Source organism: Harpia harpyja, chromosome 13 (genome assembly GCF_026419915.1).
Source record: "Harpia harpyja isolate bHarHar1 chromosome 13, bHarHar1 primary haplotype, whole genome shotgun sequence".
Lineage (NCBI taxonomy): Eukaryota > Metazoa > Chordata > Aves > Accipitriformes > Accipitridae > Harpia > Harpia harpyja.
The window spans coordinates 5,423,013-5,437,660 of NC_068952.1; the positions used below are offsets into that span (position 1 = coordinate 5,423,013).

Here is a 14,648-nt window from a genome sequence, read left to right on the forward strand (position 1 = left end):
GCTCACTTAGTAGCAACATTCAATACTTGAGTTTTGCTTTTGGTAGAGAAATTAGGCAAGCCAGATGCTGTTTTTATAGCATCTGCACTATTACATAGGTGAGTGCTGCAGAGACCCATGGGAAGGGGATCCCCACGCTTGGCCTAGCTCAGGAAGGTCTGTGAGGGTCGGAGGCTCTCCTGGAAAGTGCTACCTCCCAAGGCTGAGCCATCTTGTGCAGGACTCATCATGCTGAAGGCAGTCCAACCCAAAGCACAGACTCCTTGTGTGCTTTCCATAACTAAGGGGTTCCCTTAGTTGGTTCCAGGCTATTTTTGCCAGAGGCCAAAGCCTAGAAAGCAATCTCATTATTAAGATATGAGCCTATGAGGTAAGAGCTGCAATCACCTCCAGTATAAAGCTTGCTGAAGGAAAGCCACTGCACATCTGATGGTTGAAGGTCATTTGGTAAGGCTGAATGCTGGGGCTTGTTCTTTATGTAAAGCACACCCAGGTATTTTTGTGAAAATGTGATAACAGCTGCCTTTGCATGAACTAAGATACCATTTTTCCACTAAACTTATCTTCAGGGCCCCTCTCATACCTACAGGGAGCCCTACCAGCCTGTCTATGAGATGGCTGGGTAAAAGGATTAAGGCCTTTTACTGCTCTTTGCTTTTCTAGGTCCTGCTCTGAGCAAATGGGACCTGATCCGTCTGGCGTCCAGCTAGCATAACCTAAGAAACTGCATAATAGCTGTTAAGAAAAACAAGCTCTCAGTCCTCCTTTCGATTAAGAGAGATTTCCCCACAATCGGGGCAGGGGGCATATCTCACAATTATTGCTTGCTTGTGTGGCTCTTTGTACCAAAGCTGAGACCCTTGGTGGCTGCAGATGACCTGTTGCCCTGTTCTGCAGTGGCCATCCCTATGCATCTGACTATACGCCTGATCCCCCTTAACATGGTGCTTAGCGTTCATCTGCATCTTCCCAACACGCTTCTAGAGTACGTCAAAAGCAAATTGCCACATTAGTTATCTTGACATTAAATTGTTAAATCCTGGCACACTCTAAGTCTGGGGCCTTTAAGGAGTACTTATCATCTTACTTGTTGTGGTCTTGATTCTTCACAAAAATTCGTAAGAGAAATTCAAATTCTTGGTCCTCTGTTGTAGCAGGAACGACAGCATATGTTCCTGGGCTCAAGATAAAGTAGTTGGTCACATCTCGAGTCAGGGAAAAATTTTGTTTCAGAACTTCAGAGTTCTTCTGAAAGAAAAATATAGCCGGCTATCTCCCCTTCATGTCAGGAACCAAAGTAAATCAGCAAGTGCACCCACAGCAGCCTTACATTCCCACAGCTCTCTAAATATACACTGCATCTAACATGCCTTAACCTCCCCAAAGGCATGAAAAGTCCATCCAGGTGACAGACTTTCTTCAAGGACACATCAAAAATGCACAAGGGTGGAAAAACTGAAAGAAACAGAAGGCAAAATGAATGTAAGTGGCTTTGAAGAGAACTTCAATTAACATTAAGCAGACCGGACTTCATGAAGGAATCAAGGATGAATACTCCTACTAAAACTTCCCTGACATGTAGCGTGACTCAGAGAGGTCAGAAAGCTCACTAAGCATCTCACCCAGATGACAATGCTTCAAGAATCACAACCCAAACCTTCCAGCAAGTGTCACAAGAAAACAGAATATTCTGATTTTTCTTCCATTATTTTTGCTGAGATGAAACAAATATAATGCAACAGCTATTACTATGATGACATGTAAAGATGGCATAATAAAAAACCCTTACTAAACATATTCCCCAAAATACATCAGCATGTATAAATTCCATTTAGAATGGTTATACAGCATGGCAGAGTTATTTAAGAGCCATGCCTTTGGGAGACAATAACATAAAACTGCTATTTTGGGAGAGGAAAAAAAAAAAAGATGACTACTGTTACAGACGGCTGGGAGGTATGTAGACTGCCAAGTATTATGGGTCGGATCTTGAGCAGATAGAAATGGGCAGTGCTGCAAAGAAATAAATGGTGTAATCCTTTTTTTTTTACTTTGGGGTCTCATTCCACATTCCTTCTGGTAAAAACCAGCAGCAGATTAATATCTCAATGGAGTCAAAACCGGTGTGAGATAAGAATCAGCCTCTATGCATTGCTCAGCTCTATCACACAACATTAAACTTCCCTCACAGCCACGTATTAGTGTTCCACGTCTATATTTAATCAAAGGCTTCCTAGAGCTATCAGATATGTCCACTGTGGTTTGCATCCTTGCCTGCACTGCATTCCCCTCTCATCCTGCCAAGGGATAACACTCTTTTTACTTCACAGCAACAATTTGATGCATCTCAAAAGGTACTGAGCAATGAATGACACTGCTAATGAATAATGGCAGTGAAAGCAGTTCAGGGAGGAAGAGCGAAGCCACATGAATCTTCACAATTGCACTCTCTTTGTGCAGAGAATACCCCTCATAAACTTTTATGCAAAGATGCCACCTCTGACTGCCCTCAGGCACTGAGGCTAGACACTGAGAAATAAACCCAGGGAACAGCACCGTACACCTACCCTGGTTTTAGAGCCTGGACTTGGTTTTTGCTGCTACCAGGGCAGGACACTGGGCTGGCTGTGAGGAGCTGGTAGACCAGTTCTCATGTTAAAATACCAGCTGTGTCTATGGGAGAATATTTTTCGTATAATCTACTGTGTGGATTTGTAACAATGTCATTACATTACTAAAAGCTATGGTGTGACGGAGCAGCATAACTGTCCTCTTTCTCTCAGGGGGAACCAGGTGCTCCACAGTAATCCTGGTGCCCCTGGTAATTGTCTGTTCTGGCCTTGCCCTTCAGCTCCTGTGTAGGAGATCACCTGGGATCAGAAGCCCAAACTGAGCCTGAAGTGAGCTATGGGTTGACAGCCCATGTCATCCAGACTTGACATACTCATCAAATTTGATCCATCTCTGGGAACATACCAAGAGAGAGGAAAAACTAAATGAATGCACCTGAGCATCAACTGGAGGGGAAGAATGAAATTTTAAATATAAAGCAAGAATAGAGCAAATCTGTCCCCTAGTCTACTTCCTGATTAAACAACCTCTTTTCAAGGGACCCAACACCTATGCCATCACCTCCCAGTGAGGGTCATTTCTGTTAAAACGGGTAATCAATCAAGGTGAACACGCATCATGGAAGAGCATGCAGGGACCTCCATGTCTGGTGACTGCTGGGGGACAGCTTATGAGGATGCTGGAAGGATCAAGTTCCCCATTTTCCAGGAGCAGCAGATCTTTCCAGGTGGCACACCTGGCCCCATGGAGTCCTGCAGGCCTGATATCTGCACCAGGCAGAGGATCTCCTTGCACAGGGATAGTGAGTTCTTGCTGGAGAGATGCTTTTTTTATTACATCTTTTATTTTTCAGACACTTTTTTTATGAGCTACAAAGCCATGCTCTTCCTTTATGAGGAGCTGTTATCAATTATTCAAAGTCTGGGACTAGGGCAAACCTCTCCAGTGATCAGGAGAATGTGAAGTTAGGGTCATAGCAATCTTTGCTTCCTTTTATTCTTCAGGTTAAGAACAACCCCCTCCCACCCTCCTCAGCCAACAGTAAAAACACTTTGGAAAAGGCTAGCATCCATCCGCACTAGCAATTGTGCTTTTAGTAAGTCTGGTAATGCTCTGACAATAACTGCCCTTGAAATGGCAGCTCCCTGGACAGTCACCAAGAAAAACAAAAAACAGGGAAATTGTAATGGTGGTCCCAGGTATCTGAGCAGATTACCTCTGCACTTGTCTTGAGCAAAGCCTTCCGTGTATTTGTAAATGTGTTTTGCATGGCATTTCTGTGGTAGAAAATGGGTGATGAGCAAGACAAGCCCATTTTGGGGAACAAGAGGCCATTCGCTTCCCTACTAGACCTGGAGTGCCATTCAAGCGCTGTGGTTAGGGCTGGCTGTCATGCCTTGTGCCAGGCCAGCAAGGCATGTCACAAGTACCACTGGGCACAGAGAATATTTTCCTGGCACATCTTGTAATCTCAGGACTCCCTGAGTTTCCCAGGGCTATTTTGGGATGCTACAGAGCTAAAAGTTCAACCTTTGCTCTCTTAAGACATGAATAAAGCAAACTAAGCCTGCCTAATTCTACTTTTCCTGCGATTTTCTACAATAGAAGGCATCCAGAAATTCACTCCAAATACTGACTACTCTCTTTTTACAGCCTAAAAGACAATTCAGTCTTTCACTTCCACGTACAGATATAATAAGCCACACAGAAAACAACAGTGCCAACATGATACCTGATTGTGCTTACCATGGTGATAAAAAAGCCAATCTTCAGGTTTTTTTCATCCTGCATATCCTTAGCATGTTTTTGCATGAGTGAAATGACTACATTATAGGGTTTTGCGTCATAATCCAGCACTTTGAAAAAATACTGAGGGTTCGTTGAAACTGCACCTGCTGAGAAAGTGTTAATAGATTAATAGTAGCCACATAGATGTCCCAGTAGTAGCCTATTGTGTAAGATCTTGCTTGTATGGACCCAGAGGAATAGGTAGTTACTGCTCCAAGATCCTTTCAATACAATAGAGCACTGTAGTCTCTACATTGCCAGTAGGAGTTGAGGCATCTGGAGTTAAACTGATTGCACATTCTAGAAATCTCTGGCAAAGTTGTGCAGATTTCTCAACCCGCCTACATCTGCTTCACCTACATGGCACACTTGCCCCAAGGCAGAAAACAGTGATTCTTAATCAGCCGCCTGACCCAGTGGCCAAGCTGAAAAGGATAGCAGCTTGGAGAGCACAAACACATAAAAGAAAATTACCAAAAAAAAAGTAAGAAAAAGTCCAAAGCTATCCTCCCCTTCCTTCCTGTTAATGTTTGTGGTGGACAAGACAGAGTGTTGAGCAGAAGAGCGAAAATATTTCTTCTTGGCCAAGGTTTTGATTAACAGGAAGCATCCCTGATAAGAAAGAAGTAAAATGCCCAAACTGGGGAAAAAGGACTGAGATGGCAGAATCTGCTTAAACCAGTCTAGACTTTAAGCCATGTAGCTGTGTTGGGTGGCCTCGAAAGCTGCAATTTAGCCCAACTGTACTTGGAGAGGAACTTTACTAGAGGGCTGGTAGAAAACACAGCTCCAAGGAAATTGGCTCTGCCCACACGCTCTCAGTTCAGCCCCTGCACCTCCTCACTTGGTCCCAGTGCCCGTGTTGTGCAGCAGCACAGGCATTGCTTTGTTATCACCCATTGAAACACGGTGATGAAGGTTATGAGGAGGCTGAAACCTGTAAGCCGAAACCTGTTTGCTGCTAAGTCAGCATTGCAGAAAAAAGAAGCTCCTTCACTGACCACATGCTACCATCTTAGGTAAAAAACACAAAACCCAAATAGTGATGCATCTGTAAAAAAGTAAGATAAATTAAGATAAGGTAAAAAAGACAAAATTTTTTTTAAAAAAATACTACTAATAATTGGAGCTTGCAATGCCAGAAAAGTCCTTGCACAGGCAGTAAAACCAACAGTCTTATCTGCTCAAAGGCCTTTCTACCTTTGAAAATAGAGCTCTGTAGCTCAATTATTTCATTTCATATCCATTTAATTTGCGAGTATTTCTCACTCTGTAAAATCAGCTACATATTTGCCAGACCAGACTTTCTGATGAGGTCCCCAGTAACACTTACTGCAACTGACTGAAAGAAGATAGACAAGCAGATTTTGATTTAAAGAGTTCAGGGTTTCTAAATCATAAGTCTCCTGCTTTAACTCAGCAGCCAGTGCTGCTGCTTTGTTTCTGCCTCTCCAGCTGATAGGTGCTGTAATGGGAAAGGGCAGGCATTAACAATTGGCAATCAATATTTCTGCATTTCAGTGCTCAGAGTGAATGTTTGACTGTAAGCACCAGTGGAGAGGAGAGGATTCAGTGACTGCAGTGAGCATTCGTTACCTGGGGAATAGTTGTTCCTGCCTGTGGCAAGGACTGGACTCCACAGGCTAATGTGCCTTTCCACAGACCACGTTGTGCAGTGCTGATCTCCAAAGTCCAGAAATGTTGGGGTACTGTTACATATATACAGCCAGGAAAACTGCTCCTGGAAGTTTTCACAGGACATCCTGCAGAGAAGGAGAAAATCTCACCTTTCAGTTTGAGACACCAGCCAGGTACTCACGTTCACTCCCCACGTCTTTAAAGGGGGATTACAAGGAGCACTGCAGGCTGTAGCTGAGCTGGCTGATACTGCGCAGAAGAAGTCAGCTCTCAATGCATTTGGGCTGCCCTAGCTGCACCTAAAGCCCCAGGGAAATTACAGGACATGTTCAATAGTACCTAGGTGGAGTCCTGCTATCTCCAGCACATCTCTGCCACTCTACCTTGCTTTGTCCCTCTGCAGTGTCTTGCCCCACACTCATGCTTTTCTCAAGCCTGCAGTGTCTATCTCACACCAGCCTGCTGTTCCCTTGCTTTCCTCAGAGCCTTGTGGGGCAAGTGTGCACTTTCTGAATAATAATACCTTTTCTAAAGGACTGCTCATACATGGCTAAACTGGATCTGAGAGTAATCAGAGGCAGTGAAAAACCACAAGCACCTGCAGAGCAGTCAAGTGCACAAGCTCTATGACCTGCTCAGCCACCTGTCCCCTCTGAGCACCAGCCAGTCCAAGGTTCAAGCTAGGCGCTTTTAGGGGAGAGGCAGTGTGACAAAATGACTAGGCCTCAGTGAGCTGGATTTCTACTTCTCTCACTTTTCATTTTTTTCACCAGCTTGTTACTTAATATTGGCCAGCTCCATTTCTCCAGGTCTTGTTTCCTCTGAAACCATGGGATCAGGACAACCTCCAATTTGCTGTTTGCACACAGCTAGCACACGGTGCCTTGAGCCATTACTAAGAGCAGAGAACTGCCTAAATGACTCTTTTTCATAATGAACATGAACAGAAAACCTGGTAGACGGGAGGATTGATAGGGAAATACCAGAATTCTCCATCATCCTTGTTTCTGAGGAGGGCTTCCCTGCATTTAGGCTCAACATGGTCCCACTGAGGAGAGCTGCAAACAGGAACAAAGCAACAAGCAGATGTGAGGCACAATTTTCCATCTCTCTGGCCAGCCCATTCCTCTAACCAGCCCGTTGAGTTATGAGGGATCAGGAGGGGTGAGTAAACCGCATGTTGGGAACAGGACTGTGCTCAATACCTTCATAGCCAAGGCCAGCAAACAGAGCTCTGCACCTTTGCTGTGCCCAGGTTGCCCACCGTGGGATGGTGAATCCTCCTCTGCCCTGCAAGCCCTGGTCACCTGTCCCCATGCTGGAGAGGTTAGTGAGGTACCAAGGCATAGTGCTGATATTACACTGACATGTAGAGGGCACATTAGCCAGTCAAATGTGTTGCTTCCAAGCAGCATGTTTATAATTAAGTGATAATTGTACTTTCTGCAGAGTTTAAGATAAATAAACAGAGCACGAATCTATAATTTATTAATTTATGCAGCTTACCTGTGAATGCGCTCTACTGACATTTCAATTACAGTTAGGATTATAGTTCACCCTTCCAAAGAATGGGAGGATGCTGTCTGAGCAGATAGCTATTATCCCAGCCTTAAGCGTGTCTGCACCACCCGCCAACCCATCCAGACACAACACGCTAGCCTGACTTTTCTCAGCAGTGAAGTTGTGAGTGTTCCTAGCAACAGGGAGAGGTGGGATGCTATTAAATCATGTACAAGTGACACATGAACATCTCTCTAGTCAGGATAACACTGATGCAATTCCACCAGGAAAACTAACATCTATTTATTTACAAACCACTGTTGCAGTCTTCCTCTGTATCATTCCTTTCCTCAGAAAACAGAAGTTAGCTTATACACACAGCAGCAAAGTGGTCCTTGCATCCCAAAGCTGCATGCAGGATCCAAAAGATCAGTTCAAGTCACCCAGCGGCACTTTACCTTTGCAATAACCAAGGACCCTGTTTGTCTCTCTGTGTTCAATACTGCATAAAAATACTGCCCTAGTCTCATGGACTCTGCTAACCATCCTCCTCCCAGATTTGGACTCATGGGAGGGGAAGAAGGAGCAGGAAGGTGGATGCACGATTGCTGCAGAATTCAATAGAAGCAGCCAGCCAGCATCTAGGGGCATGGCCAGAGCTTACTCCGGGTAATAACTCTTTCATCCATGACTTGTCTCAAATTACCCACTGGGAAAAACGTACACATAGACAAAAAGATGCCTGAGCTAGACCTAGTGAGGAGCACATATAAAACCAATGCTGCATTAGTTTTCCCTGGATTGGATTTCTGTGGGCAGTTGCTTTGCAGATGGAAATAACGCTTATAATGAATTGATTTAGAAATGTCTGCTTCATTATAACAGATGCAAGGCAGAGGTCCTTTACAATAAGCCTATAAAAGAGTGATTCTCCTTATGAGATTAAAGCTTTAAGACCATACTCATCACTCCAGGGCCCCTTCCACTCCCCGTGGCCCCACGGATTCCAGATCCTGATGATATGTTTCCAGCCATTCTTGTAGCGTATCTATAAAGAGGAAAGTAAAATAAACTCAGTCACTGCTTTTTACAATCGTGATACTCACTGAAGAGATGGGTAATAAAATGGATCTTCTTCTATACCGTGGAGACCTGGTTTAACTTCTGATCTCATTTGACTGCAGCTAAAAATCAGTGCCTTTTGCTACATTGTAAAGGAATGAGGTGTGGGAGAAAACTGTGCCCATTTTGCTTTTCCGAGGACAGTGAATAGCTGACACAGAGGGAAGCAGCAGCATTCCTGCCACACTGCATGACTTCAACAGCCTTGGGAAACTCCAGTGCCCAATTCTGCACATCTGATTCTGTGAGTCAGCAAAGGCAGAGACTTTGAGGAACGAGGTCACCAGACTGCCTGGAGTGAATGTCGACAGTCAGCACGGAGAGACGATGATAAACAGAATCTGTGGCTCTATATCTACAGTACTGTGGTTTCCAACAGCTGGAGTTTCTGGTGCTTTTCTCCTCTTGCCGTCACCGGTTTAAGTCAGAAGCAGCTCACTTTCGCCAGTGAAGCCAAAATGGCGGAAGCAGAAAGGAGAAGCAAATGTTTTGTTTCTGGCTCTCCTTATGCACACAGGCAGTGTTGGAAACAAAGGCCATGGCAGTCTCTTCCCAGGCAAAGTCCCAGCCCCTGGCCAGCCTCAAATCATCTCCCCACAGGACACCCCCCTGGATGCCTCGGCACTCCTGTAAGGTGAGGCAAAGACTGTTTCACCTCCCTGCACTAACCACGAGCGGCAGCAAGCTGAAACAGCCTGCTTTCTCTCCAATAGGATTCGCGATCCTTCCACCCCTGTCTTGGAGAGAGCCAGCTGGAGCCTTCTCTGGAGCCTGGCAACCCCCATCCTTCCATTTTGGAGCCTCCTCTGGAGCCTGGCAACCCCCATCTTTCCATTTTGGAGCCTCTTGGCTACGAGCAAGTATCCTCCGAGAAGAAGCACACAGACTATGATAACGGCACCAAGCATGCCATGGCATGAGGGGCTATGAACCAAAGCTAAGCTCATACACGAAACCGTTAAAGAGAGGGGGAGAAGGAAGAAAATAGCTTAGGGAAAACACATACCCTTTCCAAAGTACTTTAGGTTCTGAGATTAAAATGTGTTCTAGCTATCTTGCTTGATAGCATAGCCATTGTTTGGTTTCCTTCTTGGCCTTGCTCACTGTTAACTCTCCCTGTGTGCACTGCAGCTTAGTGAGGTAAGCCATGTTCTGACTTCTGGCTGTAAAAAATCCTTCATTTCTTTTGATTTGTGTGATAAATTAGTCCCGTTTGCAGATCAGCAATATTAATATCTAGCTAGGAGAAGTTCTGCATGAGTAGAACAGCTTTAAAAGATGGAGAAATACTGTTCTCGAACCAGCGAGTTATTTACTTTTCACACAGTGATTTTTGGCAGCTTGGGATTGAGCTGAACAAATGTAGATTTGCATATGACAAATCCCACAATTTCAGCCAGTGCTTCTATTCCCATTTGAAACAGAAAAATGAATTTTTTAAGAGTCGGCATAGAATTAATATCCCCAGAAATTCTGTATTTGCTGTTGAAGTGTCCCAACACAAAAGTGAATTGAAGTTGCATTTTTCTGTTAGAAAAAATTATAGGATTCAGATATCCTCCCTCTTCCCATTGTGGCAGAATCCTTCCATCTCCTGGAATTTGAACTATGTGCTTTCAACAATCCCTCCTAAGGGTGAAGCTAATTAAAATTACTCTGAATGGAACAGCAGCATGACTGCCCTGTAGTGGATCACCAATGCGAAACCACCAGGCAGGAGCAAGTCCTTGATCTTACCTTCACAGCTCCTGTGACAGTGTAGGCGTGACCCTGTACAATCCCATTCCTCAACTCTATGTTCCTCCTCAGCTGCCGAAGGGAAAAAGCACAGCTTTTAGCTCTCTGCCACACTACAAAGGTATGGCCATCAGCAATCAGAAATGTCATCTGGCATGGCAGAAAAAGCAACTTGGTTTTGACTACAGCAGTATCTCAAATTCACTGGCTCCAGAGGAATGTGACTATTGTTTCCACTGCAGCCATAAGCAGGCCAGTAAATTTAACAAAACTACAGGTCTTCACATATTTGCAAGTTCTTCAATGGTCCAGAGCTGCTGCAACTGCAGAATGATCTGGACTGTGTCACTGGCAGAATTTCCCTGCCACCCACAGCCCAGTATCAGCCACCTGAGCTGAGGGGCTAGTCCCTGGCTTGTTTGCAACAGCCGAGCTTCGAGTCCCAGTGAACCAGGCACTACAGGAGCAATGTCACACACTTTGCAGTCTTCCCTCACATGTTGTAAGGGAAGCCTTAGCGACCTTTCAGCAAGATGCTTGCTGAGCATCACAAAGCCTTTTGCAACTTCCCAGCACTAATACCGGTAGCCTGCAAATCACAATGCGATAATAGCACCCTCTTGCAGAAGAGAGGTGCATTTTGGCCTTGCTAGAATCGATCACAAAGCTATGAGGCCAAAATCAGCCCTGCTGCAAGAGGATACCATTCTATCATAGTGGAATTAGCCAGGAAAGAAGCCACAACACCTCTTTCTGACAGACCAATCCATCTACATTCCTTACTGCATAACCCTACCTACTTTTTTCTGCCAACATCTCTTCAGGCATCCATAAACTGTAACTATTGCACGGAATGATTATGGACTTCCTTTTTTACTCAAAAGAGCAACCTTTACGTAAACATGGTAAACCAACAAAGGCATGCTACTGGCCCTGTGACTCACCTGGCCTGAGGTGCTACACCCCATCAGACACTGAGATTTGTCAGCTGCTTTCAGTATCTCCTCCAGATCAGGAGGAGGATCCTTCAATGAAAACTGCATTTGGATGCCACCTGTGAGGTGTATTAAAGCATCAGAAAGGTAACCTCCATGCAAGTTCTGGTAGGAGCCCCGAAACCTTGTTGGGGGGAGGGGAGAAAAAAGTTAATTAGTCCTTACACTGTGTTTTAACAAGCAATGCACAGCGATGGCTTCCAAAATGGACACGTGCATCGAGGCAGTGAGCATAGGAGGAGCCTGGGGTGTGTAGACGACGGGGCCAGGTAGTGAAAGGAAACGTGATTGAAATACATGGCCAGACACAACACATGCCCTGTGGAATGAATGAGGCAAAGAGGGACTTTTTCCTATGTATTCACCCACATCTGAGGCAGCTGTCTAGAGTCATTTACAGAAATAATAAAATAATAAGGTGCATCTCATGTCAACACAGATGTTTTAGGGAGATGAGCTGCATCTCATCTTGAAGTATCCAGTTTCCTTCTTCTGAACAGGGAGCCAAGGGTGACTAGTTCAAATGGATGTTTCGGATCAAATGGAGCTGAACTGTTAGTTTCTACATCGTATTTTGTCATGACTCTTCAAAAAAAAGGCCAGTGTCCCTTTTGCAAATGAGAAATAGGAAGAAGAGAGAGGTGAAGGTATTTGCCCATGCTCCCAAGGCAAGACAAAAATAAGTTTTCAGCACTGTTCCCAATTCACTCTGCTGGAGTGCAATAATAGGATAATAATTTAATATTGCCAACACAGTCCTTGTTGCTTTTATTGTGTGCTCTTTATTGAGACAGCAAATAAGCTGGAACATGCCGTACTTAGAGCAGGTAGAGCATGCTGTTAAACCCCACCATACACGCTGTATTTAATGAATGTAATCAAATGAAGTCTGCGGCTAATTGTATTTTGAAGGGTCGTCCTTGTCCTACACTGATGAAAAGAATTTGTCATGGGCACTGGGGAAAAACTTCTCAAATGGGAATCTCATAAACAGCATCGCTTGCAACTTTAATTTAATAGAGGTTTGGTTTGCTTTGTAATTAAAATCTTATGCAGCAAATTGATACTGAATCCTGAGTCAACTTTTCTGAGATATCTCAGGGCAAAATGTATCCTACTCCTGAGTCGTTCAGATGCTGCTTTAACATTTGCTTATTCCTGACCAAATCTGCCAAAATAATTAGCTCTCTTCTCCAGCTCCTCTTCACTGCATTGCAAATGTTACACCAGCTTGATGTAGGGCATGTGTACCAAGTTCCAGCCCTTCATACTACCCCTCACACAGGAATTTCTCTTCAGCATATTTAATAATGGCCAATGTTACAGATGCTAAGGGACCACACTCTGATCCCTTCAGTCCTCAGAGGATTTTTTAAAAATTATTATCTCTTTATTAATCCTTATTAACCCTTCAGTACTCTGGGGACCTCAGCCAAGAGTCAGAGCTCTCTGTGTGAAGTGGGAGCTGACCAGAGACTCACAGGAGTGCATGTGTTGTGCCTGAGCATGTTCTTCAGCCATGCTTCCTCTCATTGCTGGCTCCAGATATCTACATGATCTCCGATTAGTGATTGTAAACAGAGGTAATCCCTGCTTAGAGTCTGCAGCTTTAAACAGAGGAAAACACGGAAAGGAAAACAGAGGCAAAAGAAGTCTGCTTAAAGTAAGGAGGAGATGCCCAGCCCCTTTTGTGTCACCAGCCATTGCCCTGTTCATTTTACTCCTCAGGCGTTAACGTCCCAGACTTGGGCTGAGTGCATTTAGGTCTTCAGCCTGAGACCAACATCTCCAGGTTATGTTGGCCCTGTGTTTGCATGCAGCCACAGTTCCTTGCATAAGCACAGCACAACATACACCGCTGTTAGCCTGAACTCCTCCCTGTGTGCTTTGCATAAAGCAGAGGGTGAAACTATCCGTAGAAATCATTCAGCATTGGGTGGAAGAATAGAACAGGTATATTTACTTGGCATATGCTTTTTCCAGCAAGGATGGCCAGAATTCATTTGACGTTCGAGGGTGTACAGACAGGTATCTTCCATTTAGGAATGGCAGTCGGTCATCTATCACCACATCCACCCAGTCTCCATACTGCCAGAACTGGAAATAAAATTTAAAAAAAAAAGGAAAAAAAAAAAAAAGAAGAGAGAGAAAAGAATGAGCCTCTTTTAAGAGCTAATATTCATGCCAAGCAACAGCCTCCTGAAATAGCACAGGAATTAATCTAAAGCGTGGATATGTGCAAGTTGTCTCCTGAACTGCTTCAGGCTAATGGTCCACACTGTTAAACAAGCTACCAAGTGGCTGGATTTCCCAGTGGCAGGGGAAGTCATTTGGGAATATAAATAGTCCTGCAATCAGTGGGAAGAAAGATTCAACATGGGAAATATGCTAATATTCTTGGGCAATAGCAAGCATTCAAGATGATAAAGAACAATCATGCAGATGGTTCAGTGAGCCTCACTCCTCAGCTGCACTTGGATTTTCCCCTGCAGCACAGCTCTTGGCCAGAGGGCCTCTGTCATGATCCAGTCTCTAGATTTTCTTTCCTCTGTGTTTCAATTAAGACTCTGACATGCTGTCATGGACAGGGACCATGTAGTGACTAAAGACTGTTTTGAGGTGTTATCCGTCTCCTTGATAGATGAGGAGGACGCAGGTGGTCTCTCCAGCATGTGGACAGAGCAGGTGTTTCTCCAGCTGATCCAGCTGATGAAACCTTTCAAGGGAGAAGATAGGGAAAGAGATCTGTGGGGATGAACTAAAGCAGCCATTTCCAGAGTCATTAGCAGATTAATGTAGCTTAGCATGATTCGCAATCATAAGAGGCCAAGCTCTTATTTGCAGTAATGCTAAGGACTCCAGTGGAAGTATGCCAGCAATAGATTTAGTCTAGCATGATTTTATTTCAACAGCTTTGGTCAATGAAAAACCCCGAAATGAGCTGTTCTGTTAGAAAAGCACAAGACCAGATCTCCCCAGCAGCAAAGCAGCTTACAGTCTGCTAAGCCGAAAGCAGGTTTGATCCTACTTAAGTTCTGCCTCACCCCAGCCTTTCACTCCCTACATTAGTGGCGGCAGGAGGTGGCAGGGTTGGACTCTCTGAACTTGAGCTCCAGGAGTGATTTGAGCCTTCTGCTTGATTTTGGCAGGATGAGGTTTGAGGAAAAGCCTGCCGATGGCTCTCCTCCGCCCAAAAAAGAGACAGGCAAAAGTCCAAAAGGAGCTGTCCTTTAAGTCACCTAACAATGCCCTCCTGTCATCAGTCAACACCTGGCAGCAGGTCTGTATGGAGAAAAG

General features: G+C 44.6%; 1 protein-coding gene across 2 annotated transcripts in view; it reads right to left on the reverse strand.

The window, feature by feature from the left end:
* Window positions 1–14,648, reverse strand: part of LOC128150502 (calpain-13-like) — a 53,599-nt gene that overhangs the window by 17,224 nt on the left and 21,727 nt on the right. The window contains exons 5-12 of one of the 2 annotated variants that reach the window (XM_052806726.1): window positions 13,315–13,448; window positions 11,301–11,475; window positions 10,357–10,428; window positions 8,460–8,545; window positions 6,981–7,055; window positions 5,956–6,122; window positions 4,318–4,463; window positions 1,088–1,248 (exon numbers count right to left, since the gene is read on the reverse strand). In XM_052806726.1, the coding sequence (XP_052662686.1) occupies window positions 1,088–1,248; window positions 4,318–4,463; window positions 5,956–6,122; window positions 6,981–7,055; window positions 8,460–8,545; window positions 10,357–10,428; window positions 11,301–11,475; window positions 13,315–13,448 (1,016 nt within the window). Of the gene's footprint in view, window positions 1–1,087; window positions 1,249–4,317; window positions 4,467–5,955; window positions 6,123–6,980; window positions 7,056–8,459; window positions 8,546–10,356; window positions 10,429–11,300; window positions 11,476–13,314; window positions 13,449–14,648 lie in introns of both variants that reach the window. The other variant, XM_052806725.1, reaches the window with a different exon arrangement.